Below are 18150 nucleotides of genomic sequence, written 5' to 3' on the forward strand. Positions count from 1 at the left end.
TTACAAGGAAGCTGTCTAATTTAACAGAAATATTAATCAACAAAGAAGGAAAAAATACAGGTTCTCCGGTTTCCTCCCACAGTCCAAAAACATGCAGCAGGTTAATTGTAAAGAAATTGGGTAAAATTGCCCCGAATGAGTGAGGGAGTGAATGGTTGTCTGCCTATATATATATATATCGAATTGCATTCTTTAAAAGTCATTTTTATTTTATTTTTTTCAGTTGAATGTATTTTGTTTTTCCTTTTTTTTTACATCTCCATTCAAGTGTTTAGCATTAGGAATATTTTGACCTTTTTGTACTTTAGCTTTGTTCTAACATTCTCTTGCCATTTTTGAAGTTCCACCAGCTCTTACACATTAATGTTTAATTCTTTTTCTGAATAAGACTCCAGAATTCTTTTTTATATTCTCACTTCAACACTGTTGCTGATCAGAAACAAAATAAAATAATTTAAAAACTGTAAACAAATCTTAGAAAAACCAGAATAATTTCAAGTACTTTTCCGTATTTTTGTCATCGACATGCCCTCCATCAAATATTTAACTCAAAAGAATATTTCTGATAAGCAAAGTGTTTATGGACCAAAAATATTTCTATTAACGTGACTGAATTGAATGACAGCTACAATTTTAGGCCATCGCTGCCATCTAGTGGCAAAACGCTGCCACGACAGCACAATTAGCTTAGATAAACTTAAACGAAATGACAAATGTTGATAGTGATTGCCATTTTTTAAAAGGTGTCTCAACAAAAGACAACACACGTTTTTTTATTGTTCATACTTCACACTTTATTTAAATCAGCTTCTTTTCCAATATTTTCCTCCTTTTTTAGTGTTTAATGGTGATTGGCGAGCGACATATAAGTGCATTACCTCCAGGGTTACAATGGGGATTGCATATTTTACAGCTTTTCACCTGAGAGAACAAACCAACACGTCCACTGATCACGTACATGTTCTTTTTTTGTCAGATAGCACAGAGAAACCTTGTGTAGATTCATACGGGACTATAATCATAAAAATGGCAACACGAGCAGGAGTAATGAAGGATATAGTGCTTCAGCTCAGCTGTGCATCCAAAAGTACCTTTACTCACTTCATATTCACTGTGCAGACTGGACACATGAAAAGAGAAATTCCACCATTAAGCAGAAGTGACATTTTGGGAGAATGCATGAAAATGTGTCCCCGTTGAACAAAAGATGATTATCCTTTACCATTAATATTAGGACATAAATACTAAAACTGACCAATAGTATAAGAAGAAAGTAAATATTAAAACTGATAAATACAAGTGACTATAGCACAAAGAAATGTATAAAAAAAATCAAACAAAATCCTCCTATATATACAAAGTATGTTCATTAATGCAAAATGTAGAATTTGCTAAATTTCAGGTAGCGTTCTGCTCCTTTGTAGGAAACGCCCTGTGAAATTTCTTGCTATATTTTTTAGTAATGTCTTCATATTTTCAGTTTCGTGTCTATCATTGATTAGTTAGCTGATTGCCTTCAGGAATTTCATGATGCTCAAACCAGCAGAGAATCTGAAATTCCAACTCAACCATTAAATCGGTTAAATACTGCCACATTTGTGGAGTTTCATGGCTGGTTCTTCTGTTTGGTGCCTTTGTCTGTCAGATTAAATCAGGAAAAAAAATGGCCCTCCTGCTCCTTTTTTTAGAAATTGGTTCAAAATTTACAGGAAATAAGTCTTTGAACTATATGGGGAGAGTGCATTTCCTCTTTGACTGATGCACACAGACTCATAATGCTGTTTCTCAAGCAAAAATACTGACTTTCAAGCTCTTGTATGTCACATGCATGGAAGAAGTGCTATGTTACATGAGAATCATCGGAGAGACGTATGGCTTTATCACAACTCCACTTTTTCTTTCTTCTGTTTTAACATCAAACATATAATTTAACAAGTCCGCCCCCCTCTGCTCCTTCTACAAACCAACCGCCGGCAAACCTTGGGAGAAGAGTGAGAGGATACAAGCTCTACGCCTTCGAGTTGCCATCAGGCCTTCAGTGCAAAAGGAGAAGACATGTTGCCTTTCTATCCACTGCCCCTGTCAGGAGAGGTAGTGGAAGTGGTTGGACTGGGATTATTGTTATTTGAAGCAGCTCTTTTACTTTGCTTCAATTGCAGTTTGGCAGGGCGTGCAGCAGAAGTGTTGGCCTGTGGAGGGCTGGCGGAGCAGCGGGCACCACAGTTGGTGGAAAGCTGCGGTCCGGGGTTGGAGGTCACCGCCGGGCCAATATCCTGGCCTGGGTGAGGCGACTGTTGTTTCCCCTGAGGACATGAGGGGGGCAGAAGTGGAGCAGCCGACTCCAGCAGACCCTTTGTTCCCTGTGTACACTGCAGATTTGGGAGGAAGACGAAAATAAAAAGTGGTTGGACACAGATGGATGAGTTGCAGAGTGACGCCAATCAAACACAAGATAATGTAAGATGTCACAAATCTGACACAGAGCAGATCCACTTAATTTTAATGTAATCCAGCATAAAACATCTCACCTTTAAAAGCATTGGATCACAATCATCCCTATAGTTTTGCTTTGTATTTTTATATATATATATATATATATATATATATATATATATATATAGTATACAGAATTTACATAATATACCAGTACACAAATACACGTGTGTGTGTGTGTGCGTGTGTGGTTATTAGGAAAAATTGGCTCAAAGAAAGTGTCAGGAAATCGTCAAAAAGTCATCAAGAAAGATCATGGATACGAACAAACAGAATAAAATGACCAAAACGTTTGAAAAAATTGATGACAAAATTATATTTTTCAATATCAAATGAATGAATTAATATATTTGAATAATAGAGTTGTAACATGTTCACTGTGCTAATGTTTTTATGGTTTAGTGTTGTTTGCATTGTAATTTTGTGCAGCAGACAATGGTAAGGCCATTGAGGGCAATACTTTAGATCTAATCTAATCTCTAATCTCAGTTGCTGGTGGACTGCATCTGTGCAGCAGGGGGTTTCGCCTTGTTGAAATGTCAATAGACCTTAACCTTGATTCTGTAGTTGATTTTCGTGTAGAATTAATTTACTGAACACACACATTCAACTTTTGAGCACATTTAAGAGATTAGCCAACTGCTTTGTAAAACACTGAGAAGGTTTTTGTGAACATATTGCAGAAGGTATCTTTTCAACTATAAAACCTTTTACAAAGGCGCTTTGAATTTTCATGGCATTCCTGAGAAAATTGCAAAAAATAAAAATTGGCAAAAGGAGGAAAGAAATTACCTTGAAATTCACTGATGCGGAATAAATTTTATAACAATAGCAAAAAATAGGCCTATGAATATAGAATTTATTTTTAAAAATCCTAATTTTGTGATATCATTAATATGATTTCTTAATCCTTTGTAAAATTTATCATAATTTTGATAGCATTTTGGATTTTAAAAATTGGCAACATGATTCAATGGCATATGCCACGCTGCAGTTCTGCTTATGTCCACTAGGTGGCTTCAGCGAGCTCACCCCAATGCAACCAGAACTCATGGCTCTTGGTCAAATGTAACCATGCATGAGGAAGAAGCCATGCAGGCGCGCAGCCATCCGTGCTCTTGCTCTCCCTCACTGTGAACCGCTTACCCAGATCAAGCCTCGCTTTTCCTGCTCTAAATGCAGCTAATCATTCTGTGCAGGACGCTGCAAACTCCAAGCACTCGTCCTCCTCGTGTTCAGGCAGGGAGACGGACACAACAGAGACAGACCACACAGAAAAGGGGGAGGTTATGGTTGGGACGATGGACACAAAGACGTGGGGGACCAGCTTGTTCTTGAAACGTCGGTGGGAAGAAACAACACAGGTGATGGATTTCATGGGCATCATGCATGCTTTATTGAAATAAAGCTCTTTGTGATACACCAAAACAGTGGCAAAAAAAAGGTGACAGTATGGATAAAAGAATACAAAATGTGGAAAGCAATGGGTGAAAAGGGAAGGAAAGCAGACCGACTTGACGAGACACATATTCTGACACTTGGACCCTCATAGGTGAATCCAAACTGTTTCAAATTTTGGGCATCTTAAGGATATGAAAAGAGTGAATACAATTTTATTGTAAATGAGGATCTCTGAATGCCCTTAAAGTTGCTTTGTCACCCTGGATGTAGCTCCATGTTACTGTCCATATTTGTTTTAGTAAAGCCTCCCTGCAGCAGATTTGCATTTACCATGACAATTTGTTTGAAAAGGGGTGATAGATACAGAAATAACAAATAAATAAATAAATAAATAAATATAGTATCTGTGTGAACTAACATCCAAGGTGACATTTACACACAAGGGTTTGGACCGAACTGAAGGGTCAGAAGGTCCAGACCAAATATGTTATATGGAATGAAAATAAATGATATCACACCATTGAATAATAAATGAAGTGTTTCTGTGCAACATAACATCCCTTTCCAGTTAAAAGACAACAATCTTGTTTTCCATTCTCTCCAAATCACATTGCAGCATTTCTCTTCAATAATCTAAAAATATTTATTTTTGCATGTTGCTGGGTCCAGTTTGCTAAAATGACTGGTCATTACATCTGATTGACATGTCAGTATATAGTTTTATCAATTTTTAAACTTCTGTTCATGTTCATGTTACTTTCCACTCACTAGGAAAACAAAAATGCTCAGTGAACATGAGTTCTACAAAAAATAGTTTGTTTGAACTCTGTTTTGGCAATTACAATAATTATATAAAACACAAAAAAAGTATCGCTTTAACAAGGGGAACAGAGTGATGCAGTATACTGTGTGGCTTGTGTTTGCCGCAGGCGGTGTGGTGCTTGGGGTCTGGGGCTGCAAGCAGGGAGGCCGAGCTTCCTACCACATTTATCTGGCTTTTGGCGGCGCCAAGGGGCAACTCGATGTCCGTGCTGACCGTCTGAGCAGCTTCGTCTTTAGGCAGGAAACCTCGCCTGTCAATCAGACTGGGACAGGAAGCGACAGGTACTGAAACGAGTGTGCTCTTTCTTCTACCTGGTGATCACACATTGACAGACTGCATTGTGTCAAATCTGTTTTTAAGAATACATGCTATGGTTCCCTTTAACAGGCGTCAAGATACACATAACAAGTCATCCATTTCCTTTAGTCTTTTATTTTGTACTTCGTTTTACATTAAAGGTTAAAATACTGCTGAATTTCCAGGTTACTTCAAGCCTGATTTGATGTGATTTTCTGAAATTCCCAGTGATTTCAGAGAAGGATTCGCTGAGGGGAAAAAAGGATTTCAAGCTACTCGCTTTTGGGAAGAACAGCGTCACTTGTGACTAACCTGGGGGGCATCGGTGCACACAGCACTGAGCAACAGTTGATGAAGATGTTTCTATGACTGTACGGATTGGTGACGTCCCCCGCCCCACTCTTCCCTGACCAGGTACCTTTAATCTACACACACACACACACACACACACACACACACACACACACACACACACACACGATGAGTTTATTGTCAAAAAATATTTTCGAGTTTTTGTTTTTTTTTCCTCAAATCTAACACTCACGTCTTCATTTGTGGTTAAGTTGGACGCCACCAGATATGTATGAAAGCCCGAGAGGCCCAAGATGGACCAGACTGAGAAGAAACATATGACCAGCTCCACCGCGGTGCAGGGCCAGGTCAAGGAGAACAAAAGGTATTTTGAATTAAGGTAACCGTGAAAAGGTTTGGTGCAGAAGGATATCTGCCAGGACTCTCCTTCAGGGCAAAGACCAGGCCTTTTCCACCCTGCGCACCTGAGGGACAGAGAGAAGAGCTGACACATAGGCAATTTTATACTTCGACGATAATGTATTCTTCATGGCTCATGTCAAAGGCACAGCACATATAAAATGTCATGTATTCAAATGTTTAAATACTTTTAAGGCTTCCTTTCGTGGCCGTTCATTAGCATTTAAACAAAGAAATGTAACAACACAGTCTAACCCTTGAAACGTTTTTATCTTAGTCTACTTTAGTGCCATTTTTTTGGAAATGCTCAACATTTCCAGTTATCTGCTTATTTTTTATGTAATTTTGTGCCAATTGTATTTTGACTTTATTCCATTTTGATCAGTAAATTGAAAATAATCTGTCGGGTGATAAGACACAGAATATATCACAGACTGATAAATCAACATTTTGCATCACAAAAAATTAAAAAGTAATATGTTGATTAACATTTATTTATTGCCCAGGCCCTTTCCACCATTTTCCTGTTAACAATGAGCCCAGAAGAGAGTAGACACTGTTGGCACTCGAGCGCCACCTAGTGGAAGGAAAATTACATACGCAGTGCAAGATGCGTGGTCACGCAGCCGAAGATGAAGGCTGTCAGGAAGGACAGTGACACGATGAAGGTGTAGAAGAAGCGGTAGTTGCGCTTCCCGACGCAGTTCCCCACCCAGGGGCAGTGGTGGTCGAAGCGCTCTGGAGGGGGACGACAGAGAGAAGCATCTGTAGCTTCACCTTTGACTCTTTATTTATGGGGCCCTTATTGTCATTTATAATAAGTCATGAGTTCATTTATCAGCCAAAGTCTGAATTCCTCGACACCTTAATGAAGAAAAACAAATAACTACTTTTAGGCCCACAACAGAAAGAGATTAACTCAAGGAATGTAGGTTTTTTAGTTTGTTTGTTTATTCATCAAAACACCTCTTTCTCAGTGACATCCCTGAAAGCAGCTGACACAGTGAGAACGTCAACTGTTGCTAGCCGTGCCACAGGATTGATGCTAATGCTATCTAATAATTGCCTGCTCCGTGATTGCTATTAAGCTCATATAAAAATAAAGACAACTAAAAATATCAGCCACCCCAATGTACCCGCTGAAGCTGGCAAACTGCTAATTGACGGACAGGGTATTTGTCACTGAATATTTGATTTGAATGAAATCAATTTTTTTAATCTTCCTTTAATCTCTGAGTTTTACTCTGTGATTGCCCTCTAAGTATTTGATTTGTATGTTTTTGAATCTATAAATGCTCTCATTCTGCATGTGTGTGCCCTCACCCACACAGTTGTCACACAGGCTGCAGTGGGAGGTGCGTGGCGGCCGGAACATCTTGCAGGTGAAGCAGTACTTGAGCTTCACCACCTGCTGGTTAATGAGGACCTCCTTGGTGCGTGGCGGGGGCCGGAAGCTGGTGCTGCCGGGGTCTTCTGTGGGTGGAGAGGACACAATCTTGTTCATCATTGCTGTAAGGATTCAGTGGCGCTCACACTGTGTTTCCATGAATGTGTTCCTCCAACAACTGAGATGTCCAAGTCCAACATTTCACAGGCTTAATTATCGTTGTTAAATTAAGGGCAAAGCTACTCGAGTATTTAATTTACAATATTATGATGAATATTAATATAGCTTGTGATTGCAAATAAAACATTTTCAACTACATATTTTAAAAAATAGCATGCAGAAATACATTTTTCCCATTGAAATTTCAGTTGTTTTTTTTTAATGGAAATCCAGAAAAAAAAATTGTTCAAACTGCCATTTATATTTGACATGTACTTTTAACCCTTTTCCACATTACGGTCCCTTAACAATCGCAAATAATACAGGAGATACACATATTAATGAACCCACCACTTAGACTGTACATCAAACTGGAAAAAAGGGTTGCATATTTGTCTGAGGGTTTGATCTCACTTCCATTGTTTCACACTTCAATCTGAAATATTTCACACGGTCTCTGTGGAAAAGGGACACGGCTTTAGGTACGCTGCCAGTTGAAACTGCATTATCAACGCGTCCTGCACACGGTAATACCCAGCATTTACCGGGAGAGTGCTAAGACTGGAAATCAGGACGGGTAGAAGGGGGTACAAAAAAGATCTCTTTATAGTGTGGCCAATGGGTAGGAATTCAATGCAAAAGTCAGTGCTTGTTTCAAAAATAGCTGCTGAAACAGTGGTTTGGTTGAAATGAACATCTTATATCATCATGGGGCTTAAACTTTGGTCATGTGTAGGTGTTACAGAGATCATAACACAGAAGGAATTCTCATGGTAAAAGAAAATGTTAACAGGGAATATCATGAAAAGTCCCAGATTGAAGAGGTTTAAGGTAAAAGACTGACGGATTTCTGGAAAAAAGTCCGCTATTGGCAAAACGTCTTCAGCCTCAGAAGTCGATAGGAGGCCATTATTGCTGCAGGATGCAGTCAGCATAATGAGGAAGACTTGACATTGAACCCCTTTTAGAGATCTTAAAAGGAAGTAGATTCGACACAGCATCATTGATCTGACCAGTCAAATACATCATTTCACCTAATTAAATGAAAAGGCTATTATTTATGCTATTTTTGGAGTTACATTCTTAGAACTACTTAATAATTTGCCTTTTTTTCTGTTATTTAGGATCAGTTTAAACTACTGTTTTAATGGATTTCGTAACATTTTATTTCATAACAGTTTCTTGCTGATATTCAAATCTTTTCTTGATTAAGTGTAAACATGGTGATTTTTACATATGGCATCACCTCATTAAGAACAACATTGACATTACAACTTTAACTTCAAGAAAAGTGTCATTAAATCCTGGGCATCGAATTTGTCGCCACGTATTAATGTCCTCACAAAGAGAAGTCTTACCAATCTGTTTCTCGATGTCTGCAGCCTCCTCTGGAGTGGCTCGGGGAAGAATGCCCGGGTCTGAGAAGCTGGTCTGGAGCAGTGTGATGACCACAAACACGAAGAGGATTCCTCCAATAACCGGTATGCAGATGGTCAGGTGTTTGACCAAGAACGGGCAACTGCAGACGGGGACATGGTACATGAGATTACAAAACAGTTACAGGCAATTTAATGTAAAAATCTCCTGTGAATTTGCACTGGGAGAGGTGATACAGACGTGGAAAAATCTGATGAAAGAAAAAGGCAGAGGGACCAAAACAAAGCTACGTTACAGGGACGACAAGGGACATGGGGGAAATGAGATTGCAGAATAGATGTCAATTTCATGTACAAATCATACATCAATATATACTTGGCAAGGCAATACAGAGATGCAAAAAAAGACCATAACAAACCTGCTGAGGACTGTATTTTCAGTTGCCATTGGATTTGCTATCAATTATATCAGTGCAAATTCATCTGCGACGATGGGCACAAATGTCAACTTGATTAAAATTCCTTATTCACTGTTGTTTACGTTGACTCAAAATGAATGGGAGGATATCATTTGAGCTGAATCACACGTTTACGGATTGCGAACCAACCAAGACCCTTTGACAAAACAACGCTTTTCTTACTGTCATCACTGAGTAATAGTCAAGTAATAGAGTAAATCAACGCAGTAACGTTGTCTTTAAGCATGTTGAGTCAGGACTCACTCAAAAATGAAGAATAATCCGCTTGTCACCAAGATGAGGCCGAGGGTGAGGGGCAGCACCCCGCTCTGCCGGGCCGCGATCACCCGCCCGTCGCAGAAGAAGCGGTTCTTCCCCGGGAAAACTTCCCACCTCTTCCTCGGTCTCCTCGGGCCGGCGTCCCGGTCACCGACGCCACCGTCACCCCCGCGGCCGGGCGGTGCCGTCGGAGTCGGCAGCGTCAGCGGGTCGATCTGCTGGTACTCGCACTTTTTCATGGTTTAAAACGCGGCTTCTCCGTTCCGTCCCGAGTCGGACCGCCAGGGCAGCCACCGGGCGAGCGGCATCACCGACGCCCCGGTGCAAGCGGGCGGCCGGGGGAAGCTGATGTCGTCATTGCAAGGAAAAATCCCGCAACCGTGCTACGAGTATCCCGCTACGACAAATAACAAAAGCCCCGCAGGCGACAAGACAGCGCCGAGTGCCTTCATGTCTTTATTTACGATAAAGTTTCCGGAAGGACTTCATCACCCAGCTGTTAGCTTAGCCAGTCATGCTAGCCAAGTGTCGTTAATCATCAGTCAAACCGTTACACACGCTGCTAGCTTGTCACTTTAGCTAGCCTATGTGCTAAGGTGCACAAGCTATATTAAAATAGCTGAGAGCGATCGTGGAAAAAAAATACTTTTGAAATAAACGCATGGATATTAAATCTAAGAAGTCATGCAAATACGTCGCCGCTGTCCTCGGGCTTATTTCATTTAATTATTCGGCTGGTCCAGATTTTTAAGTGCTCTTGCGTCGGCAGACAGCTCAGCAAACGTACTTCCGGTTCTAAAAATAAAGTTGTATTAAGCTAGAAATCTTGAAATGGATTGACAAACGCAATTTTATTTGAATTTTTTTGATTCAGAATGTCCAACGGCTACGACTGTAAAAAATGTCGTGCATCAATTATACAATATAGTCAATTTGATGTAATTTAATCGCGATAGTACGTCGGATTTTTCACCAGTGACTGGCGAAATATCGATAGAGAGAGAAAAGGGAATTAATACATGCAGAAAATAAGCATTTTTAAGTTATTAGTTATAACTTTTTCTGATTCTGATCAGGGATATTTACTTTGTGCCCCAATAATAAATGAGAAACGAATGGGGCGTATTTGGCATCAGCCAAAACACAACAACATGGCTTCTATTTTCTATGGGTTTTGTGATGAAATTGTCCCCGGTCATCCTGGAAAGAATTGTGTATTTTTAAACCAACAGATTTGGTCTTATTACATCGTAAGAGCTCGGAGGGTGCAAGTAGCTTGCATTTTATTTTGGTACTGCGAAACCGGAAGTCCAACCTCTTTGCGGATACCTGGTGTGTTTCTTCCACCTTGACGCTCAGGTACGTCGGGTTTTGTCGAAAACAACTGGACTTGGGAAGTTTTCTGCGGACAGGTTTTAAATGTTGGAGAGGAAAGGGAAATGTTAGTTTGAGGTGGAGGCGTCAACAGTCGCTCAGGGGTAAGTTGCAAAAAGGACCAGTGCATTTCAAATTTGATTTATTGGGAAATTCGTTTGTCCTTAAATGGAGGAAATGAGCAGCAGTGACGCCGCCATGAAAGTTAAATAAAGTAGATACACAAATGCGATGGGTTGACTGTAGTGTGACCAATATTTTAATGCTGTCAGCGAATTTACGGAGATCTTAGAATTATGTATCATTAGCTGTAATTTGCTTGTTTAATTTTTTTTTCTGTAGTTGTAGGGACCCAACAGCTTAGTCTGTCACCCAGCAGTGGTTTCTTCAAGCTGTGACTCCTTTTAAGAATAATAAGAATTCGTGTTCAGGATGCCTTCAGGATATGCATAAAACTTGTTGTCTGCTTGAGTCCTTTTTTCTTTCACTTTTGTGGAAAATGAAAGCATATTAGATAAGATATACTGTATTGATCCTCATAGGGGACGTTCTTTTTTTACAGCAGCACAACCATGACAATATCAATAATTATGAGTATAAATGTAAATAAGAGAGACAAGTAAAAGATACCAAAAGACATCCACCAAAAATAGACAGCAAAGTTAACAACAGCAAGGATAAAAATAAACAACAGAATGAAAAAACAAAACAAAAAACAATGAAAAGACCAATGACAAAAACAAACAGGATGCAAATGGAGAGAGGGCATGACACGTGCCAATGAGTGAATGATTCCAATATTCAGTATTTATAATTGTAGAGAAGAGGCAAATCTGAAAAAAAATCTTTGATTGACCGCTGTCAGTCACACAACTCCTCCTGCACACAAAAGCCGAAGAGAACTGTCTTTGAATGGATCTTCCACAAAGTGGATTCTCAGAAACCGTGTGTGCGTCTTTGTATATTCCTTTCGAATGAGTGTCCTCGTGACGGTGACGTTATTTCCTCTTAAGTAATTGGACTGGTTTAACGTCTGCACCACCTGTTCTGATTCAGGATGGCATCGCTGTCGGTCAAATGCTGCATTGAACCAGTATTTCTGCCTGTTCATTTATTCTGCATATATCCAATAATGCTTGCATGTATAAAGATGTAATGATTCGACTATTACAACATTTTTAGGAATCCTCATTTCACCATTCAAAGAACGGTCAGCCATGTATGACTGGACATTGTTATTATATTTACCTGTCAATCAAGGTAAATATTTGGCCTGATATTCAGTGAATTTAAGATGTTGTAGTTGCCTACAGATGAACATGTTCAAAAGAATCCAATGATATTCAGTGTTTTTAAACTTGACATTCAAGAGCCTGATTGCAAACTCAAGATTTGATTTGGTTAAAAGTAAAAAGATATATAATTAACAGTCTTTTTTTTGTGGCTCTTTTCTTCGAAAACCAATATATTTTAGTATTTTGCCCAGTAAGAAAGTGCATGGTGTTGCTGTTTGAACTCCTGAGCTCTCTTGAATTTTCACAGTAGACTAAAGATGCCCTCAGGTGTTCTAAAGTCAGGAATTCGCGATGGCTGCCTGAACATAAAGTCTGACTAATTTTCAGTTTTTGACCTTGTCCAGACCTTGGAGCCAGGAAGTCATGTCTGCCAGCAGCTCGGAGCCCGTCGGCAGCAAGCAGGGACTTAGCCGGAGTAGCAGCCAGGCGTCCTCCTACGAGGAGCGCTGTGTGGACCCGGTTGAGTTTGTCCCGCAGAACCCGGAACACCGGACGGTTCACAAGGCCGACCTGAAAGATGCTAACGGGAATAAATCCGAGACCGTCGGTTTCATTCAGGGCTCAGCCGAGGCTCCCGCCGCCGCTCAGACCTGCTACCCCTGTGCTCCTCCTGGCAGCTGTCGGACCTTCCTGTGCAGCGTCTTGACCTGTGGCCTCTACAGAGTTTGCATGCGCGCCCCCTGCCTGGCGCCGAACCCGAGCACCCCGGACGAACCGGAGAAGCTGAGCCTCCGAGACGTGAGCCTCGCGGACGGCAAAGAAGAGGATGCCACCGATTGGCTGGGCGACGTACGTATTGGCGGGGTCAGAGTTGACAGCCAGAGAGAATACCTGGACGTTGAGACCGAACTTCCCTCGTATGTGCCTTCGCACGGTAGCCAGCTGCAGCTGTCCCTCCAGGATTCACTCAGGTTTGACGACTGGGAGGACGGCGAGGAGGACGTGGACTCGCTGATTACCAAGAAGCTGCTGGAACTATATTCTGAGTATCAGATCGAAGAGCTGGCCAGGTGCACCTCAGACTCCGTCTTCCTGAGGAAGAGCAAGGCTATCAACCAGCTGATCAACTCGCTGGCGGTGGAGCACAAAATGGACGAGCAGGAGGCAGAGTGTCGGCTGGTGCGCGGCATTATCCGGATCAGTACGCGAAAGAGCTCGAAGAGGAGGCCGCACACATCCCGCGTGGAGAGGACGCTGTCAGACAGCGGGAACGAGACCATGAAGGAAAGCGAGTCCTTTACGCTCAGCAACAACAGTAAGTCGGAATAGTTGCAGTTTTCCGTTTTGTAAAACCTTCGAGCTCCGTCACACAGAGACCTTAAGGGTATCACGTCATCTGCTAGCCGTTGTTTAAAATTTAGGGATCAATATTTCCCACGTAAAAGATGCAATAGAGATTTTCACAGCAGCTGTTCAGACGTGTCAGTCGCTCGATTCAGAATCCTGGCGCAGTGAAATGGGTTTGTTAAGTCACTAAAATAACAAGTCAGCAGCCACATCATTTAACATTTTATCAGCTTTTGACGCTGATGTTTTATTGTTTTAGTGCCTGACATTGGCATCAGGTTGACAAATTTCCCACCACAGTTATTTTCACACCTGTCTGATGTTTCAGCTGTTAAACCTGCTCTTGCCGCTGTTTGTGTAGGACTTAATCTGAAATTTTGTACATATATTTTATATGTCATATATAGTTTGGAGATATGATCTGTATATAATTAAACTAAGAATTGTGTGATCATAAGCTGATTATATGAACTTATTCAACAGAGATTTATTTTCTCCAGGTTTCAAAATAAGGCCGATTAGTGTCGCTAATGCAGACGTATATTGTCTCTGTCAACTTTCCAGCATTGCCATCTTTTAGAAATGGTGTTTTGGGCTAAACAAAGCAAAAAAAATGTGCATAATATTTTTTATTGTACATCAAACACAACCCGTCTTTTTTTTTGGAATCATGCATTTATTTTCATTCCAATTACCAATAATTTGTGTTGGATAGTGTGATATATCCCTTTGAAATATTGGGTCTGACAGCACTTGCCAAAACACCCAGCTCCCGAGGCAAAACTGTCCTTGTTTTTCTCTTCGATGCCTAAAACTCAGAACTGACCTCATTCGCTGATGGATTTTCCTGCCATCAATTCATTTTTTTTCCTGTTTTCTGTTTGATCTCAAGATGACTACAAATCCAACCCCAACATCCAGATATCAGAACTGACCAGCTCGGACAAGTGTGCCAGGGAGATGTGGAGGAACCACGAAGGTGAGGAGTCCGTATGCAACCAGTGCCGTGCACTTTCCGGTTTTAATCCGACCAATTTCGTCATGCCGGAGTGTGTCTTTGTGTGACTCTGCACGGCCTTCATGTTAAAGCTTTTTCCGTATCCCGATGAGTCAGAGAGGCACCTCTCTGTCTGTGGCTGACAAATATTCATGTTGCTGGTCAATGAACACAGAGGTGCTGGTGAAAGTCCTACGTATCCCAGAGCGCTGCTAAATCACTCACCAACATGTAAATAATGTTTATCTGTGAGCAAAGAGCCACTGCAGGTCATGGATACGCCTGTGCAGATCAGGCCCTGCGGGCTTTACATGGCCACTTTAACCCTCCCAAACACAGAACGAAATGACATTTATTACAGTTATAAGCTCTTTTCCTCGATTTATCTTGTCTCACAACAGTATCTAAGATTAAATGTACGGTACGGTGTTAAAACAGTTTCATCAATCAGATCCTTTAAAAGCAGGGAATTCCGTTCTCGTTCATTTTGAAGCGTTTGGGAATCAGGTTTGGTATTTTTTTTTCCTGCGCTGGAGCAGCATATGAAATAAGTTGCTTCGACAGGGGAAAGGTGTCAATGTCAGATCAGGGTTTTGTTGAAACACCTGGGCACATCTCGTTTTACGTACATATGCGACACGTGCTTTTACTCGTGAAACAACCCGCGTGTAAACCCGTCAATCTGTTAACCGAGGAAAAAGAGAAGTTAACTTGAATGCAAATGAGTGTGAAATATTAATGAATATACCGCTCTGCCAAACACCAGCTCACCTCGGCCCAACGTTTCACCTCTTTCATTTTCGGCGAACGCGTAGCGTCCTACCAGCATGTTTACATCATCACAGAGACATCCAGTCTGTCCACTTAGACGACGAACAGACACGGCAGCAGAAATGTGATTTATTTCCTCATATGACAACGCTAATAATCCAATTTGACAAAGCCGAGTTACGTGAATCACGTGACGGGCGATTGGTCGTGAAAACGATGACTGCGTCTTCCTGTCTCAAGAACAGCAGCGACCCGTCCTCCTCTGGTTCTGTTCTTGCAGGCCCCACAAGCAGTTCCTCCACTGCCTACTCGGCCTCTCACGCCGAGACCAATTCTTCAGGCGTCCCGCTAATTCACACGTCGGTGAGAACATGAATCTGTCCGTCACGTCCACGGGGATGCACCGGGAAGGCGGGGTCTGTCATTAGGACCAGCTCTTTTGCTGCGGGCAAAGAAAATGTGAAGGACTTCAGTGAACTCAGGGCTCAGTGTGTCCACATATTTATGGCCATTAGATATTTACATTTGAAGGATTGTTGCAGACGCTTCCGGTGACCCTTGTGAACTTTATCAGGATCCAACGTCCCCTCGTCCTTGAACAATATTCGCTGGTTCGACTACAAGACTCCAATTTGGTCCAATTCACAGCTTCCTGATCCCCAACCTCCTCTTGGTAGAAGGTATATAAAATGTTACAACTAATAGATACATTATATGTATCTGCATACATGAATTATATATAAATAATGATTATGTAATAATGAAGGTTATTTTTTATTTATGTTTCTACAGAGGCCGCGCCCGCATGGATTTAACATTCATGCTGTAGTTTAAAACTATTTTTCACACTAAGATTAACAGGAGAAACTTTCTACTTCTCTCGTAATGTACCATTTCAGAAACTAAAGTCATATTATCTTCGTAAAGTGATGGTTTAATAAGTTATAAAACATCAAATAGATGAATGGACTTTGTATTCAACACAGGAAATCACCTAAAAAGTGAAAGCCTTATTTCCTGAATCAACCCTAAAACGTCCCTCTATTTACTTGTTATGCAGTCAAATAATTGACGTATGTTGACTTTTGGTTTAATTCAGCCTCCCGTAGGGGTTTTAGTTTGTTATTCAGCAATGGCTTGGGCTGGTAGAGAGTCTCGAACGTTATGTTTTCAAGGAAAAAAATAATAATAATAATAACTCGTGAATATGAATCTACTCCTGAAAAATGCTTGATTTTTAAGTGTGTTAATCTAGTAGTAACAAACTGTATATAAGGAAACTTTTTATATTTGAGATGTAATAAATGTTAGTAATCAGAACACACAGTCAAATAAGATAAGATGATTCTCTTTTGGTCCCAAGGTGATTAAACTGCAATGGAAATAGCTGATTAAACATACAGTGACTGTTCTGGCTATTCAGGAATGCTGGTGATTTTATTTTTCACACTTATGTCACTCATTTTAGAGCTTGTGGTAAAAGTTTAAGGTTTTCTTTATGTACGTCGAAAATGCTCGAAACGTGCTTCAGTGTCACTCTGAAAATCTGTACGAATCTGTACGAATCTGTATTATATGCTATAATTTATACAAGACAAATATACTGTAAATTGTAATAGGGACAATATTAAGTGCTTGTCTGGGACAAGTGAAGATTGTGATTTTTGAAGTCGCAACATAGCCAGTACTGTTTGTTTTAATTTAATTATATGATGTGTTGCTGTGGTAAAAGTCCTTGCATGAGGTTTATATGAAGCCAATAGTAAACAGGTACTGGATTAATTCCACGTTTTACTATCAAACTCAAATATCAGCTTGAAAATGTGCCGTTATAGATGATTCGTGTCGCTAACACTTTCAGTAATATCATTTAAATCCTATTAACGACATTGCTGTGAAAATGGATGTCTTCGGTTCCTGGTGGGAATTACTGCAGGTGACTTGAATGATTTCCAAGTTTGTGTCCACTTTTCTTTTTTTAATATCAGCACTCACTCTTATCGTAGATCAGGGATCCTGTTTCTGATTCTGATAAGGCTAGTCCTCGTGTTTATAATGTCTGTTTGACTTTCCAGGTGCCTACTTGCTGCCCTCCAGTGTCTTGTGAACCAGCTATTGATTAAACGCAGTGGACGGACATCCTTTGTCTTTTGCTGATTTTAATTAAACCCAAAGTTGTTTGTTTTAAAAGACAACCTTAGAAGAGCCACCAGGCCGATTCTGTGAAGAGCGCGAAACCGAGTACTCGACCTTTTGTGAGTGATACTTTGTGTATTACTTTTATCAGGATGAGCAGTTTCACTTTCATTTGAGGTGTTTAAAATATCTTGACAAAGCTTCACTCGTCTCTCCTTTGGTTCAGATAATATATTAGGAATCTGGGAGGGAATTCCTTTTTGATTTTTCTTCACCTTGAAAACACACAACAAATCAGCCCAACAGCTTTCTGTCAACTTGTCGCAGGAAATCTTGTTATTTTCCATGTTTGGCCAGATACAGGAGCCAGAGAGCACCACGCTGACGTCCGCTGCAACGCTTTTTTTATCCATCCTTCATTGGACTTATAAAGCATAAACAAAACGTATAAACAAACAAACATGACTAAATTAAATTGTACATTAATGTGATTTAACCAGCATGAGGAAGCATAAAGGCTCTTATTATGTATTCACTCCATATATAATTCATAGATTGGTATATTTTTTTGGTTTGGAGATTTTCCATAACTTTTAAAGATTTTTTATACAATTCAAAATCGTTTTTAAAGAAAGTTAAATGGGGGGGGGGGGGGGGGGGGGGGGTGACATCTTCGCATTCTACTTTTGTGTATGAAGACCTTGGCCAAACCTAAAATAACACTGACACAGACTTCATCTCTTTCATTTCCTAAAAGTAAACCAAATGTTATGTCAACTCTTGAGAGAGAAATTGGTGATGATGGAAATTTTGGTCCGGTGTGACGCTCAGCCCTCAAGATGAGTGCCAAGTAGCAAATCTAAAAAAAATAACAGAAAATATGTACCTCAATTCAGTTTCACTGAA

General features: G+C 40.5%; 2 protein-coding genes across 3 annotated transcripts; one reads left to right on the forward strand and one right to left on the reverse strand.

Annotated features, from left to right (window-relative positions):
• Positions 1–784: 784 nt before the first annotated feature.
• On the reverse strand, positions 785–10151 carry LOC147219688 (palmitoyltransferase ZDHHC18-B-like). Of its 2 annotated transcripts, XM_086171585.1 has the most exons (9): positions 9370–10151; positions 8630–8790; positions 7049–7198; positions 6326–6463; positions 5739–5790; positions 5559–5661; positions 5327–5439; positions 4877–4979; positions 785–2369 (listed from the first exon to the last, which is right to left on the reverse strand). In XM_086171585.1, the coding sequence occupies exons 1-9, from the start codon at positions 9621–9623 to the stop codon at positions 2067–2069; spliced, it is 1377 nt and encodes a 458-aa protein (XP_086027711.1). In that variant the 5' UTR covers positions 9624–10151; the 3' UTR covers positions 785–2066. The 2 variants fall into 2 exon arrangements, 1 of the variants encoding a protein (XP_086027711.1); XR_015108044.1 differs by lacking the exon at positions 785–2369 and having other exon boundaries at positions 3871–5028; positions 5559–5790.
• Positions 10152–10718: 567 nt separating this feature from the next.
• Positions 10719–17247, forward strand: kdf1b (keratinocyte differentiation factor 1b). Its single transcript, XM_086171396.1, has 5 exons — positions 10719–10743; positions 12398–13308; positions 14233–14319; positions 15389–15471; positions 17184–17247. Exons 2-5 carry the CDS (start codon positions 12417–12419, stop codon positions 17229–17231), a joined length of 1110 nt encoding a protein of 369 aa, XP_086027522.1. The 5' UTR covers positions 10719–10743; positions 12398–12416; the 3' UTR covers positions 17232–17247.
• Positions 17248–18150: the final 903 nt, after the last annotated feature.

This window comes from Fistularia commersonii, chromosome 24 (genome assembly GCF_037954325.1).
Source record: "Fistularia commersonii isolate RoL2024-O1a breed Wild chromosome 24, RoL_Fcom_v1.0, whole genome shotgun sequence".
Taxonomy (NCBI): Eukaryota; Metazoa; Chordata; class Actinopteri; order Syngnathiformes; family Fistulariidae; genus Fistularia; species Fistularia commersonii.